We start from the raw sequence: 16,036 nt of genomic DNA on the forward strand, positions 1-16,036 counted from the left end.
TTATATACTGTGTAATGTCACTCAATAATCAAGGGTTGAAAAAAATTGTGTGAATGTGTGAAAGAATAATGCTATTGTTGGATCAAGTATATTGCCTTTTCAGGCATCCTTTCAGAGATGTCTGTATTACGTCCTAATAGCAGCAATAGTGGAGAATAAAATACTAGTATAGTCAGTTTGTACCAGTAACGGCTTCTGAATAAAAAAAAAAACCCTACAAACAACAATTGGGCTCTTGGGAAATTGTTACAAACAAGATTTTTCTTTAAAAAAAGTAGAGCAGATAAACGGCAAATCTTTCCCACAAAACAGCCCATGTTATATTTCTGTGATGCCAAGCTTAAGTACTAGGTGTTTTGAAAGAACTAGTTGGAGCAGTTATTTATTAAAGCAGGAGGGGATGACACCTCCAGCAAATTGCCTTATTATTTATAATGCTCCCTCGCTCGTTGTGTGTGAAGTTTTACAATGACGGTTCTTTAAAGGGCTGCTGCAGAGAGGATAAAGGTGAGATCAGGCACCACCCAAACACCTCTATTATAAGTCTTAACCCTTTATCTTTAAATGAAATATTTTTGGGTCAACTCCTCTTCTCAACTGTACAGGCTCCATGAGCACATTTACAATGACAGTATTATTTCTGATATATCTTAATGCTTCCGTCCCACACACACGTCCCCCAACACAAAAATGATCAACATTCAAATGCTGGTCACTGTAACACATTTGGATATTCTGGGACTTGATTTATTATACTGCATACATAACGTACACTGTAGTGTGCATAGTTTGTTCTTCTGTATTCCTTATTCCCCAGGCAGCTCTACTGTATGGCTATGATAGACTGAGTAATGAAAAGCAGTCATTGTAAACACTGAGTTGAATACTGCATGAGTTTCAGGATCACTTTTTCCTTCAGGTCAACACTGTATCAACAGCTGGCAACCCATATAGAAGTCCAACACATATATCCTGGAAAGACTCAGAACAATTACGTAAAAAAAGCCCCTACCAAGAAATCTTTAGGACTTATAAGTGTGTGGGAGTTGGGATACTGTACTGTCAAACTATTTACCTTTTGTTTGACCACTTTGTGGTATCATTAATGAGGCTCATTATTTAATGCTAATGTGTTCACTGTTTAAAACGGCGACCCATTTCAAATGTTCAATCTCAAGCCCATTAACTAAAGACAGTGATCTGAAAACAAGGCAAATTACATCTTGAGATGCTCTGAAGACTGCAAATGATGATGTCTTCAAAGAGTTTTAAATAACACATAGGGAACTTTAAAACGTTGTCAAAAACAAGGTGGAGGTATTTGTCTGTGTGTGCCTTCAAATAAGCAGAGAGAGGAAAAGACAGAGAGAATTAGAGAAAAAGCAATTGAGAGACGGTGAGCTGTAAAGAGTAGAGTGATGTCAGTAAAACAGATTGGGGCTGCAGAGTAATTGGTTTCCATTTCACTTAAGACTACTTGGAATAACACTGTTGCTGGGCTGTTTGCCTAAAACAAAAATGTCTAACATAGCAGCAGTGCCCCTCATGACCTCTGCCCTCGCTTGGTTATGACCTTTAATTTGGCTAACTATGCATTTCTCAGGGGGATGAACTCCCTGGTATGGGCAACAGCAGTGAACGTTGCCCTCGGTCAGGTCAATCTACCCACACGGGCCAAGAACGGGGTGCAAAATTGATTTCTTAAACAAGCAGAAATCACAGTTTTCATTATGTAATGTGAGAAGCACACAAACATGCCATGCGCACACACACACAGACACCACACACACCACGCACACACACCACAAAGACACACCACACAGACGTACCACACACACACCACAAAGACACACCACACAGACACACCATACAAACTACACAGACACAACACAGATATACACACACAAACACACTCCTCCCCTGCAGTGTGCACTCTCAACCACATGCCCCAGCAGATGAGTTATGGATCTGAAAACATAGAGCTGTTGATCCAGGTGCCATCTGATTATTTTTGGCCACCAGGAGTGTCTGGAAAATCTGTAATAGATGTTCCTGGCTAACCTTCTCACCCCCCTTAAAGAAACCTCAGAGACAGCGAGCACCCCTGCCTGAAAAAGGGATTTTACGAATCAAACATCTGATACTGGCAGGGTAACTTGACCTTTCTCCTCTTTTCCTGGGTCTTGACTAATCTCTCATTAAACATGATAATGGTTGAAACCTGAGGTGCCATCTGAAGAGAGAAAGATGTTTAATCAGGAGTCATGCAAGGAAAAGATGGAATACTGGGATACGACACAGAGATCTTTTGTATTATATTCCACTTATCTGAAGACAAGAGAGAAGGGCTGACGCCTTTGAGGGCAAATAAGATTATTACATCCCCCAGACTGGAGCTCTCACTGCACAACGGTATCAATCCTGAAACTGGCTTCATACTGAACAATTTGAATGTTTTTATTGACACCAACGACTTGATTAATTCTATGGTGTCCTTCTGTGTGTGTTGTGTGTGTCCCAAATTAGGTTTAAAGGCTGAACGAGGCATCCACCACGCTGTAACTTAACCTAGTCAATAAACGCCATCTGTTGTAGTGAGATTCTCTGAGTCATTGAGTATGTGCTGCCCACCCTGGAGCTTCACTGCATTTGAAAAATGTCCTGTTTGACAGCAGCTGTGAAGCACCCCACTACGATCCTCATTCCAAACAACATCACAAACATCATATGAAAAGTTTTCATTTTTTTATATACCAAGGACCTACCTTTGACTTTCACAAAGTGCTTCTTCCCTAGAGTTGTGGAAAGGACCAAAACAATCAAATGAACATATACTTTAAAATGTATGTGATTGTTTATTTCACACATCTAAGAATAAGAGTTGGTTAAATTGTTACTTTATGTTGTTTTAAGTATCAGCCAATCAACCAATGCCTCACTGAGCTCTTGAGACAAAACAAAAGGACGAAAAAAGTATTCCGCCGCTGGTGTAGAACAAGCACCACTCTGTGTGCAATGGAGCCTAGCCATGACATCACTGTCCTGGGACTAACATGTAGGGCAGCCTATGAAGCTCAGTGAATGGGTGTAAAATGAAGTGTCGAAACACATGTCTCCAGACTCCAAACATAATGAAGAACTGCACTGCTGGAAACTCAAGACAACTCACAACACAGTTTGACGTTACAATTTTGTAGATGTTTACGTTATATAGCGTTGATTTCAACACCTTATGATGGGAAATTAATTTAGATGAATAATCTCCAATAGTCAGGATAACAATTAAATGCACAATGTCCCCCTGTGCTGAAAACATTCATGGCAATGCAAACCTCAAAATACTGTCGGCAGTAAAAGAAGTAGCCATTAAATCATTGTGTCCAAACAATATTTACAGCGGGCCACCTCCTAATACATCATGCAGTTCTGCTACTTTGACATAGCAATGATTACGGACACAGTAAGTAATCCCTCATTATGAAAGTCCACACTGACTCGGTCCAGGCCGATAGGAAATCAATGCACCCTCGCCCACGGCTACAAGTGAAACCTGTCCGTCTCCTGCCTTCAGACCTCACCCACTATCCCTGCGGAGCCATAGGCTGACCACTAAATAAGAGATCCTGTATAAAGAAGCATTTTGGAAGAACATAGTACCTAAGACTGAAATTGCAGGGGTCTTGGCTTGACAGGAACAGTCTACATCATGCTTTCTTCTCCGTGGAGGTGAATCAGGTTCGGTTAGATCACCCCTTTAATGTGAGGAGATCGGACACAAAGCACTTTGCACCTTCCACTGCCTCCGAGGGTTCCTAAAACTTCACAGAATAAATAAACACTCTTCTCTTTAAACTCCCTTACCCGTAAAGCGAGAGCTCTCCACTTTCCTGCAACATTTAGGGTGGGCGATTTGAATAGGAAATTCTGAAGCACATTGCAATTACTTACTTTAGAGAGAGATCCCAAAGGCACTTTGTCTATTCTAAAAAGATTTATGAAACATTCAGTTGATCTTAGGTTTAAAGTACTGTTGCTCTGGATTGAGTTGGTATTGTTAGTATCGTTTCAAATTCCAGGATGGTAAGCTTGTTTAAGGAGTAGAGCACGGCCATGCAGTTGGTGAATATTCTTGCTCCAGCTATCTCTCAGTGCATCATAGAGGAGTCATCTTTAATAGAACACACGTTTTAACTGAAATTCCTGATGAAAGTTATTTTTGTGAACCAAACACACTGGAAAGAAGATTTCCGCCTAAATGTAGCTAACAAGCTCTTCTCTCAGCTATTAGTAAACTGCTGGATCATCCTCTTGGACCTGTGGGTAGTGTTAAATGTGCAGATCACCAACATTTCTGATCCAACTAGGCTGAACCATGGTTATCTATGCTCTGCAAGCTCTGTTTGTATGAATCATCTGGTAACTCCATTGGATGTCACCATTATGATGGAGATGGGCCAAAGGGTGGATCAACAAACCCCAAATGCACATCCTGGACAAACATTGTGTTTCTCATCACAATTAGGATAATAAAAATAACAGATGTCATTCAACTGAACTTTTTACAATTAACAATTTACAAACTTTTAATCAACAGTTTGATCATGCCAGTTAAAGTCGTCAACAGTTCTAGTTTTTTTGTTCCAATTGGCAGAGACAAATTACAGCTCGTGCTGGAAGTGGCACGCCGCTTTATCTGCTTTTGACCAGGGGCAGTAATTTGTCAAAACTTGAGAGACAAAATTTAGTAAGAAAATAACAATAATCTATGTAAAAATCCCTTCATGGTAGTTTATATTTTCGGCCAAGACAAAGCGGTCTTAACATTTTATCCAAGAGAAGATACGTGCAAGAAGGCTACGTGCGTGTGAGTATAGGCACTGTAATATTACAGTATACCCACCTACCATATAGTACAACAGCAGATGGCTACGCCATACCCCATTTATGAATAGTTATTATTGGTTCATACATTGCTCCCACATAACACACTGTAGAATGTTAACTCCATACACAAGTCATTCTGCACCCCCTCCCTCCTCAACTACCTCGTTCTCGGCAGTAGTCCATCGCAGCCTCAGACATTCAACAACAGCTAACACCCCGCTTAGACCGGAGAGAACAGCGGCAGATCGTCATACCCAAACCATGGACACTATGAACAGAACTTTTTTAGTGAAATCTTACCGATTCTCTTTCTCCTTGCGCACACTTATGTAACTATTGGCTCCGGACTATTTAAGAGAAAACAGTTCTGAACTTCTGAACATGATTGATACGGATTCCCATGGTCATCGATTCTGAACGATGAAGTCAAAATGTTCAAAGGGATTTCTTGCAGCGTAATTTAAGGTGTTTCGAGTTACCTGGAATTTAGTACGACAAATTACATTCCGAACATAACATGGATCTGTGGGGGGTGTATCTGTTTCAACTAGTAATTTTTGGTAAGTAAAATATTTGTTATATTGTCATCAATCTTCTACCACTATAGTTAATGTGTTTTTGTATGAGTGGATTAGCCTATTTGAAGCAAATTGATAAAAAATAATTATGTAAATTATTGGTCTGCAACATGTTTAGTCTACTTCAGCCCACATTTTTTAAAGCAGCGTTGAATAAACTTAACCAATAAAACTAATTCAGCATTATAAGAACCGCCTTCTTGATTAGGAGGTAATGCTGGCAGTCAAGAACATTCGTTGGAAAGCGGATATTTTTTGTAACACAGCAGCTGGAACATCAGTCCACTTACTATAAACAAATTATCCGTTCGGCTTCTAAGACTTGATTTTTACATCGCTCCCACCTTCAGTGCGCGGATTTGTGCGCGTTAATGCGCGTGCCTTTAGTTAGCGTGATGTGCGCCTGGAGTTTTAGTGGTATCATCCTTTCCAAACAATATTTAATCTTTACTTTTATGTGATGTCATTGAAATTGAGCGTACCTTTTTTTCTTTCTTGGTAACGTAAGTGGCGATATCGTAAGTGGCGATATCTATAAACTTTAAAGGTTACCAGCATTGAATTAGTCTGTTGGCTGAATAATTCAATATTCCTGCCTTGCCCAGCTCATCAGTGATGTATTTGGTTAAGCGCTCAAACCCATCTCGTTCTCATACCACCTCGCTCTCCTACCACCGTTGCATAAAACGGTGCACTATGATTCCGATTGGAGAAGACCGGCATCGTGACCTGCATCCCATGGACTGCAATGTACTCCTATCAGTCAATTTCACTGAGCTATAGTATCTGAATGGCGTTGTCTTTGCTGCTGAACGATAGAAGACACTGTCTGATTATATCAAGTTGCTATTGATTTTGTGCCACGGAGGCATGCGTGTGAGAAGGGATAGTTGTACGCTACAGTATGCGTGTCTATTAGTCCGGTCAAATCCGACATGTGCTAATCCTGGCCTTGTTACAGACATCGTGATGTCATCATTGATATTGACATGGCCATGACAGCGGAGTTGATCTATTTCTTCTAGCCCCAGCACCCCAGCATCCCATCAGCAAAACTGCATCCCATCAGCAAAAGGGAGTCAGGTGGCTGAGCGGTTAGGGAATCAGGCTAGTAATCAGAAGGTTGCTGGTTCGATTCCCAGCTGCGCAAAATGACGTTGTGTCCTTGGGCAAGGCACTTCACCCTACTTGCCTCGGGGGAATGTCCCTGTACTTACTGTAAGTCGCTCTGGATAAGACCGTCTGCTAAAAATGACTAAATGTAAAACACAATAGTGGGTATTTCTCAACCCATCTCGTTATTGATTCCTATGTACTATACCTTCATTAGAGAAAGAGAGGCAACACTCCATGGTGTAGTCAAGTCGAAGAAGTGGGTATACTCTACACGCAAATGTTCTCAAATGTAGGCCTACCTTTTGAAATATTAGTTGTATTTTGGAAGTGGGTGTATGCAGTCTGCATGTAAAATCTCAAAATCTGTCAGTATGGGTTTTACTACAGTATACAGTATAATTCTTGATTCACTTGTGTATGTCGCTCTGGTGCTCAACTGAAACTCAAGCATCTCTTCAGCAGCAGTCAAATGACGCAATGTTCAAAGTATCTTGTATTCAAACATTTGGTTCTCAGATGAACTGTAAGTACTTTCAAGTAGAATACATTTTTCAAGGACTCATTTCAGAAAACATTTGTTTTTGTCATCTTAAGTGTTTTGCCACCTGTCTCAGAGACAATTAAGTTAGGATACATTACAATAAATCAGGACGTGTTAGTCACAGCTGGGAAAAACAGTTCCAATGTGATAGAACCCCTTCTACAGTTGATGTTACATGATGCATTTATATGGCCTACTGAGTAGGCAGCATGGTTACTACAAACCTATAGATCTGGTCTAATATTACGCATCTCACATTCAGAGAACAGACCTGTACCCGACTGCTCCCATTACACACTCTAGGAATACCAAATAACTACCATTTTCAAGATTGCTCATCGATGCTATAAAACAACCTGTCAGAACCATTGGGTCAATGCTGACGTGACCATCTATCTGAAATTACAAATACTTGGCACTTTCGAATTCCACTCAAGATCAGAGAATGTGATAAGTATTAGCAGCAGATGTGAAAGCATGGATCAGTATTCTTAAACTGAAATTATAACCTTCATTTTCATTGTACTTAAGTCATTTATAAAGTGACCTCTACTGACAAAGTTGACAAAGTCAACTGCTGACAAAGTCTTCAATTTATGAAGACTTTTTGAGTAGATATGTACATTGTGTTTATATACAGATAAACAGCATACTATTTATATTTTCACTCGACTGATATGTGTACAGCATATGTATACTGTATGTATTGGAATCAATTGATGACCTAACATTTAGGGGCTCCAGGTCCTAAGGATCATATCATTCTACAGCATGATTAGAGAGCGTTCAGATGAGCTGGAGTCGAGTCTGGATAACCACTGTTTTCCCCCACGAGAGAGGAGGAGGAACCGTAAGCCAGAGGAGACAGCCTGAGCATTGATCTTATCCGCATGATGAATGGGTCCAGGGTTTTACTCTGACATCCTTATGGGACGCAAAATTATATGGTATTAAATGTGATTGTGCAATGCAGGATCCTTTTTGGGTGTGCTCAAGCCTTTGGCGAGAGCACAACCTTTGTTCTCTCACATATATATTATTATTATTATTATTATTTCTTTTTGCCCCCCTAAAACTCAGTCAATATTTGGGCTACATAGACAACGTAGGTGTCAAAAGTTTCGTCTTGGTAGCGATTGAGTTGCTTCTATTGGAATTTACGTTCTGTTGCATGGTTTAGGCTGAAGTTAAGTTTTTGTGGCGAAAAGTGAAGCTAACGGTGGCTAATTTGCTAGCCACAGTCACTGACGTTACTAACGTCACTAACATCACGAAAACACGCGTGACTACCTTTGGCAGAGCATTCGTTTCGCATCTGTTAACTTGGGGGATAGCTAGGCTAACTATAGCTTTACTGCAAGGCAGCTGCAGAAACGCCACAAGCAAAGAGGCCAGGGTGATAACTATTTACTCATTTTACTTTGTGATATGACACACAATTGTCATGTGTAATGTACAGTATGAGCTGATATTATTAAGGAAGTACATCTACTTTCGGAAACAGTAGTCTACTATTTCACTGAAGTATTAGCATCATGACATTAGCCTGTGTTGCCCGGGCAACACATACTACAGTGGTCTATGATGTAGCGTTATCTGTTTTCAATCGTTAAAATAAACATTCCTCACATATACATTTAAGTTGTAGGGTTTATTCTGACATTAGTAAACGATTTGTTGGTGAAATTACCATTACCTGTGGTTTCAAACCAGTGTAGCTCACTGCAACGCTGTAGCTTACGTGAGACGCACTACAAAAACATCTACACTACACAGCTGTTTAGGAAATCAAACGGCGACAGAACATGTTCGGCACTCCCCTTACTTAAATCAAAAGTATCTAACTACTAACCTGAACTTCATTGCCACAGCCTAAACGTTGTCAATCTGTTCATGAAAATAATTAATTTCAGCTTAAACCGTACAACGGAACGTTAAATCCAATTCAACCAACGCAATCGCTACCAAGACGAACACAGCAGTAGTCTAGTACTGTACCGTAGTAGTACAATTTACCGGGGCAGCTTCTCCACACAGGGCTATATCGCATTTTGCGTTGTTACTGACAATGATCGCTACCAGTGAGCTTTTTATGAATGAGCGATTTTCCACTAAATAAATGTCACATTATTTAGTTACATTTGGGGGGCATATTTTCAGTTAGCAGATGGTACTGTTTGAATCGCGATTCCATCTTCTACTGCCGGGTAACGTCGTAGAATAATCTTCAAAGGGGGTTCTTTATTAATGAATGAATGCAATGAGTAGGCTAAATGCCTGAAAATATAATGAGAAGGGAAAAACTTAAAATGACGTTTAAATCATAGAGATTAGGTCAATTTTTACACCGGTCTGCCCAATTTATTTGTTTTGTTTCAACGATGAGGCTGCCTCTTGCAGGGGAAATGAGAAGACATCTATTTCATTCTACACTTCACTCGTATTTTCAGTTGTAAATGAGCAGCAATTTTTTTTTAAATCTATGTCATCTTTATAAATAATAAGTATGCATTTTTATATAAAATATACAGAAATATCAGTTGTAAAAATGTCATTCAAAAACGGACCCCTGTCTAACCGACGCAAGCAAGCACACCCTACAATTTCCCCAGAAATTGTACCCTCTCTAGTTTGGTTTTGTAATCATTTGCTTACCGTGTTAACTTGAGATGGTAAAGGTGCATCACAGTCAGATCACGGCATTTTATCTCAAGGAGAAAGTCCAACTGTAGCTCAAGGTAATTGCATTGAATATTAATGGTTCATATTAAATGGGTAAGAAATGATCTCTGGTGGCTTTCAGACTTGCAACGATTTCAGTGTAAAGGGATAACTACTCCACAGTAGGTGAGAGGGGTTGTGAATTGGCAGGATTGACTTAATGGCTGACAATTTGCTTTAAATCAAACTTTCGGCTTTCTATTTCAACTATTTGAGAAAAATACAGATTAAATGGCTTATTATTGACTAAATGAGCAATTTTCAATCGGATACAGTCTGTTTTCCTGTCCAGATTTAGAAACGTAGGACATTAACATACAGATAGAATTGTTTCCAATGGAGGCAATGGTTTCTCACAATACACTGGTGGTAGATTGGCTGGATAAGAAAGTTTGATATTATGGAACATGACTTGGATCTTTAATAGAGACAGATAAGCCATTGCCAAGCATACTATCACCTGATGTATTTGCGCTGCTCTTGTAAGGGATTTGTCATGAATCTCATTTGGAGCAGGTATTACTCAGAATGAATAGATATCTGAAGTTTGAGCTTTCTGTGTGCAAAATGACTTAGTCATTACAATTATATTACATGTTGTGATCATTAACTTTGATAAGAACATTTTCTTGTGTGACCTTTTGACTGAAGTTAGAGCCTGATAGACTTAATGGACATTGTATACTCTACCTGTGGACTGCCTGTTTTCTAGCAATTGGCTGGGTATTAAAACCTATCTTTATATTTAATTATAGATGCTTTAAACCTTGCTGTTGAGCTGGTACTTCGCTATTCATCTATTACCAGTCAGTTTGATGCCTTTGACCTTTTGTTCTGACATTATTGCATACCACATATAATCATCTGCCTACAATTTAAACCATAATAGACTCAAACAGTACATAATGTTAGGCGTTAGGAAACTGGTCACACTTGAAAACTCCCAAGGTCCTTGGCCAAAATTAATCTTTGTGGCAGGTCAATTGAAAGGGCTGTTGATCATGGAGGAGAAAACAAGAAGGCCCAGTATACTGAAATGGCACTTGTTAAGTGAAGCTCTGGATGGGGCTAAAAGCTGTGATTCTATCTTGTCGCTAGCCCTGTTAAGAAATTCAGTAGATGGCTCTAAGGTTATAGACGTACAGTGGCCTCCAAGGGCCAAACAATGGCTCATTATCTCAAAGTCTGTCAGTGGTTATCCAGAGAGAAAGCCTGTTTCAGACAGGTAGACACAGTCCTGTGTGACACAGCTTCAGAAGCAGGGCTTAAGTTCTGCCTCTAAACTGCCACCTCCCTTTTTCACACAGTCTTTTTTGGGGCACAGCTATATATACAATGTAACTGAGGCTTTGTAAAAAAAATAAAAAAATAAAAAATGATATTACAGAGGTTAATATTTTCTAAGCTGTTTCTTTAGTCATGATAGCAGGGTAGAGCGTACAATACATTGGTAGTGTATGACCATGAAATAGATGTTGTTTTTACTCAATAATATACCAAAATATATAATCTTTTGCTGGTTTAACTGCATCATTCAATGAGGTATTTAGTCTGTATTTCAAATCCTCAGAGACATAATTTTGCAGTTACCTATTTTCAGACTATTTGTCATTTGGATCAGGTGTAAATTGCACATGACCATCTTTTTCTCTTGGGGTGGTTTGGGATATATTTGAGTGGACTATTTTTCTTGAGTGAGTTATTTTTGTTTTGGGTCTCTGTGATTTTTCTGGCATTAATAAACATGAGGAACACATGAATGTACAGTAGGTGTCTTCTGGATGAAAGTGGCTTTAGATAGCTCTCATCTCTATTTTCAGCTAAATCTAAATAATAGCAAAAAGTCATCCCTTTTCATCACCTCTTTTTAAGTCCAGAAAGTTTAAAAGAAGACAGAAAAAAGCCATAAAACAACAGTGAAACAACAACAAAGCGAAACTGTAGGAAGTGTACACAAAATACATAATTGAACACTGGAAGCTGGAGCTGAGTGTTGGCTGTAAGAAGATGTTGCAGGCGAAGCTGTGATGGATGCAGCTGTCTATTTTCATTGTGGTCACAACACAGCTTTTATGGGAAGGATGAATGAGCTCTGCTTGACATCCACTGCTATGCATGTATTATTTGCTTTATTATTATAATGTTATCAAACATAAATGTGGCCTCAATCCCTTTGGCATTTAATTACTATGGGCTATCCCAGTGTTGGCTTACATGCAGAGGAAAGTGAATTACACCGCAATTCAGACACCAAATAGAATACGTCTTATCACCCAGTGCAGGCCAAGCTATATACAAGTCAAGAGACAGTACCAAATTCTTTTTCTACGAAATTAATTCTGTAACTTTTATTGTCATAAGGAACTCTCCAGTTAATCACATCAATAAAATCAGTCTGGTGGCCTCTTTGTGGTTGATATAAATTGGAATTGTTTGTTTTTGACCTACAAATTGGATCAGATCGGTCTGTACCAAGAAATCTGATATCTTTGATGGACAGCAGCCTGAATACTGGAAATGACGCAATGGCAACCAGAGCCAGATATATTGGTAATTCTCTGACCCCACAGACCAAGTGTCCTCACTCCAACCACTAATCCTAGCTATTACAAAGGAGAGTCATTGGAAACCTAACTCTACCATGGTACTGGAAAGACTGTGTAACCTTGTAATGCCGCGATGATAGAGGTTGGAGTGGCTGCTGCTTGATTTCTCCAGTGTTCCAGGAAAGGAAACAAACCATTACCAAGGCAGCAGACAGGAACCGGCTGGAGGGCACCTGTCTCTACGAGCTGCACTGGATTTACAACATCTGCTCCATGCAGAAGAGCCTGCCACCTTCCCCGCACGGCTACTTGATTAATTATTTCAGACACAGGGAAAAAGGCAGCTAACAGTAATTGCAAGTCCTATGCACAGAACCAGTCTGCCTCCTCATAATCAGCTCTGTCACATGTCTGCAAGCGGAGGATTTGTCAGTCTTTGTTCAGTAGCTGGATATTTTGATGAAATGTATTCACATTAATATCCATTTTCGTATCATAGCATTGCCAATATGCTGGACACTTCTGAAGTTATAGAAGGGTGATGTCCAAGAGTCCCTCTTGGAGAGACACCAAAAGCACTTGCATCTTCTAAGTCAGCAAAAGCTCCTGACACGGATCTCCCATCTGCTTCCACCACCTCATTATCGGGTCGTCTGTGACGTCTGCTGTCGGGCCGGCCTGCGAATGGTTCCGACTCTGTCATCACTCAAGAACCCAATCCCAGCCCTTCCCATGGCTTGTTAGGTCTTAATTAATTGGATTGAGAGAATGTCACTAAGGATTTGACAGGTCTGTGTTGAGTGGTGGTCGAGAACAAGGGGCCCAATGCCAGGGATCTGGCCCCCTGGAAAGGAATCAGTCCATATTAGGCCTTCTGACTTCCAGCTTCAAAGAGTCAGGGGGGAGGCAGCACTGATTTTGTGTTAAGATGCCAAATAACACAGCCCACTCCAGACCTAGCTGGTCTAATGGTTTTTCTAATGCTTTGCTGTAGATATGATTCATCTAGATATTCTACTGTAGATGACTTGGTCACAATGATAGCATTAATAGCCTACAGTTTCAAGTTTAACTGGATATGACATTGCTCAAACAAAATGTGAAAGTCAGTTAATGGAGTTCAAAGATATATGTTAGCGGGTTTAACGTCTTTAAACAGAAACATAAACTTTATTTGTGATTCCTCTGACATGCTCATGGTCAGAGAGGAGAAATGGGACATCTCAGAGATAAAGGGAGCCTATGGTTCACATCCAGTGCATGTCGTCTATAAAAGGCAGAGTCTGTGGAAGTCTGTGGGGCCCCCAGTGTCAGGGTCAGCCACTAAGTAAGATCTGATAGCAACATGGCAGGCCTGAACTGTGCCGTCATGTGGGAACTGTTCTTTGGAAAATGACGCTTTCATCAACCACTCAAATTTGCCCTGTGGAAGCAGAGAGAGAGCCAGTCGCCGCCACGCCTTCTTTCTTCTTCCTTGTTGTTTCTTTCCGGTGGTGGGCCCCTGGCCCCGCCGATCCCGTGGTCTGCATCGTAATGAGCCCCTCGCCATGATGTTTCTCGCAGCATCATATTCTCAGCTGATGGAACTTGAGGATAGGGCCTTGGCTACGTCGGAGGGAGGCAGTCTTGGAACACACTGCTGCTTGAGATTATCTGCATCAGTGGTCTTGTACGTGCCTTTCCACCCTTGGAGAAACACCTGCTTGAGGTTACAGAGATGACATATGGTGGTGCTGTGCGAAACAAAAGGAAGTGTTAAAGCTGACGCAGGGTTTAGTGGTACTGTGAGGTCACAGAAGCAAGTCACATACAGTAGAGACTAAAGCTAATGAAAAAAAAGGAAGAGTGGCTTGCAGTAGTTGCCTAGCAGACATGAAACATTAAAGTCAAGGGCCTTAGCACACTGGTTACAAAACAATGTTTTGAATATAGGTTTGTGTGTCTGTGTGTGTTTAGTTCACTATTTTGTATATGTTCTCTCTGTAGTTATTACTCTTCAGCTAGATCCTCAGAGAGCTGTAACCCTACAATATGGGTAAACATTTTCTTTTCAAAAGCACAATGTGATTGTATTGTAACGTCCAATTACTATTCTCATATTGTACGGCACTGTATGTACTATCTTGAAAGATGACCATACAAAGAATCAGTTAAGGATACCTGGAGATGCAAATGCCCTGGAAGTGAGATGCCCTTGGCCACCCTTGAATTAACAAAGATTTGAGAATACCGTGCTGTAATAATCTGTACAATAATACTGTACTAAGGAACTCAGCTTCTTGTGCACAGTAGTGACATACACACACAAGCACACATATACAGGTACACATATGTGCACGAACACATGCAAGCATGTTCTGTAAGGAACCAAGCACACAGATAAATGGTGAAACATCTCTTATCAGGCCATTTGATTGGATCACAAAGGGGCAGTGAGGCTATTTCTTTAACTGTCATTTTGTGGGTAATCTACATAGCTGGCCTGTTTTTCTGGAATACGCTTGCTATAATTACTCTGCCATTGAATGTTTTCAGATGTCGCACCATGACCTTTACAGAAATGTGGCTGATTTGTTTTTACAACCATCTGTCTACTTTTTGTAAAACCTATGTTATGTTCAGGCTAAATTTATTTTTCATTAACTCTACTGTTTGAGCAGAAAAACTATTGTGCAGAAGATAACTGACTGTGGTGATTTTTTGCGTTCTGAGGTGAAGTGCAAAATGTGAAAGATTGTTTTTTTCATATTATTCTCAAAAGACTACTTCTGGACAGATCCACCTGACCTGTGTCGTAAGAATTCATGGATGCTTAGTCAAACCATTGCTACTGTTTTTGAACAGACACAGAAATTTAGAGGAAAAATATATTGAAAGCCTGAAGATTGCAAAACTGCAGTCCCCTTTGCTTTATGCTTTGAAATAATTTGTAATCAGCAGCATAATGCAATAGATACACATTTTCAAGTAGATAATCATAAAAAAATGCAGTTTGTCTTTATTATGAATGTATTAATGATGATGCTCACAGCAAATTATGCCAAAACCCCTCATTAGCCTTCCAACTGAAAGAAACCTTGCTCAATGAATGTACATTGTCTTTCATTACAGCAAGTAGCCGTAACTCAAGGCTTGTCTAAAACAGAGGGTGGGCAGGTGGCCTCTGTCACATCACCACGTTGTGAATGACTTCTGTGGTATGGTAATGAGGACGGAGGGAAGTTTAGGGTCCTTTCTCTTGTCATAGCGAGGGCTCATGAGCCATGGTCCCAGTTCTGACTGTTAATTCCATGTATCCCTCTCAGTGGTTAAACTAGTGAAGATCTTTCCTGCATGAGAATAGGTTTCCTTTTAAAGTCAACTTTCACACATCCCTCAAAGGCACCTTTTGACACCTTCTGATAGTCAGTTTGATAAAACCACTTGATTGATTGACCCAATTTCTGGAAAGACTTAAAAGAAGCATTTAGAAAATCTTGCAGTATCAACCCCTTGACTTAACAAAGTTGGGCTCCAACTTCTTCTGTGACCTTATTTTATGCCTGACATTGACTCAGAGGGGACTTTTTAATCATGGGCCTGAAGTTCTGTGATTCTCTCTGATCACTGCATGACCTTTCACTGAGAGTTCTGCAGTGGTGAATCATGGT

General features: G+C 40.1%; 1 protein-coding gene across 1 annotated transcript in view; it reads left to right on the forward strand.

The window, feature by feature from the left end:
* Positions 1 to 5,060: 5,060 nt before the first annotated feature.
* Positions 5,061 to 16,036, forward strand: part of gfra4b (GDNF family receptor alpha 4b) — a 28,130-nt gene continuing 17,154 nt past the window's right edge. The window contains exon 1 of the mRNA XM_062476274.1: positions 5,061 to 5,444. Coding sequence (XP_062332258.1) covers positions 5,402 to 5,444 — 43 coding nt within the window. The 5' untranslated portion in view covers positions 5,061 to 5,401. The remainder of the gene's footprint in view (positions 5,445 to 16,036) is intronic.

The sequence above is a fragment of the Osmerus eperlanus genome, chromosome 13, assembly GCF_963692335.1.
Source record: "Osmerus eperlanus chromosome 13, fOsmEpe2.1, whole genome shotgun sequence".
Lineage (NCBI taxonomy): Eukaryota > Metazoa > Chordata > Actinopteri > Osmeriformes > Osmeridae > Osmerus > Osmerus eperlanus.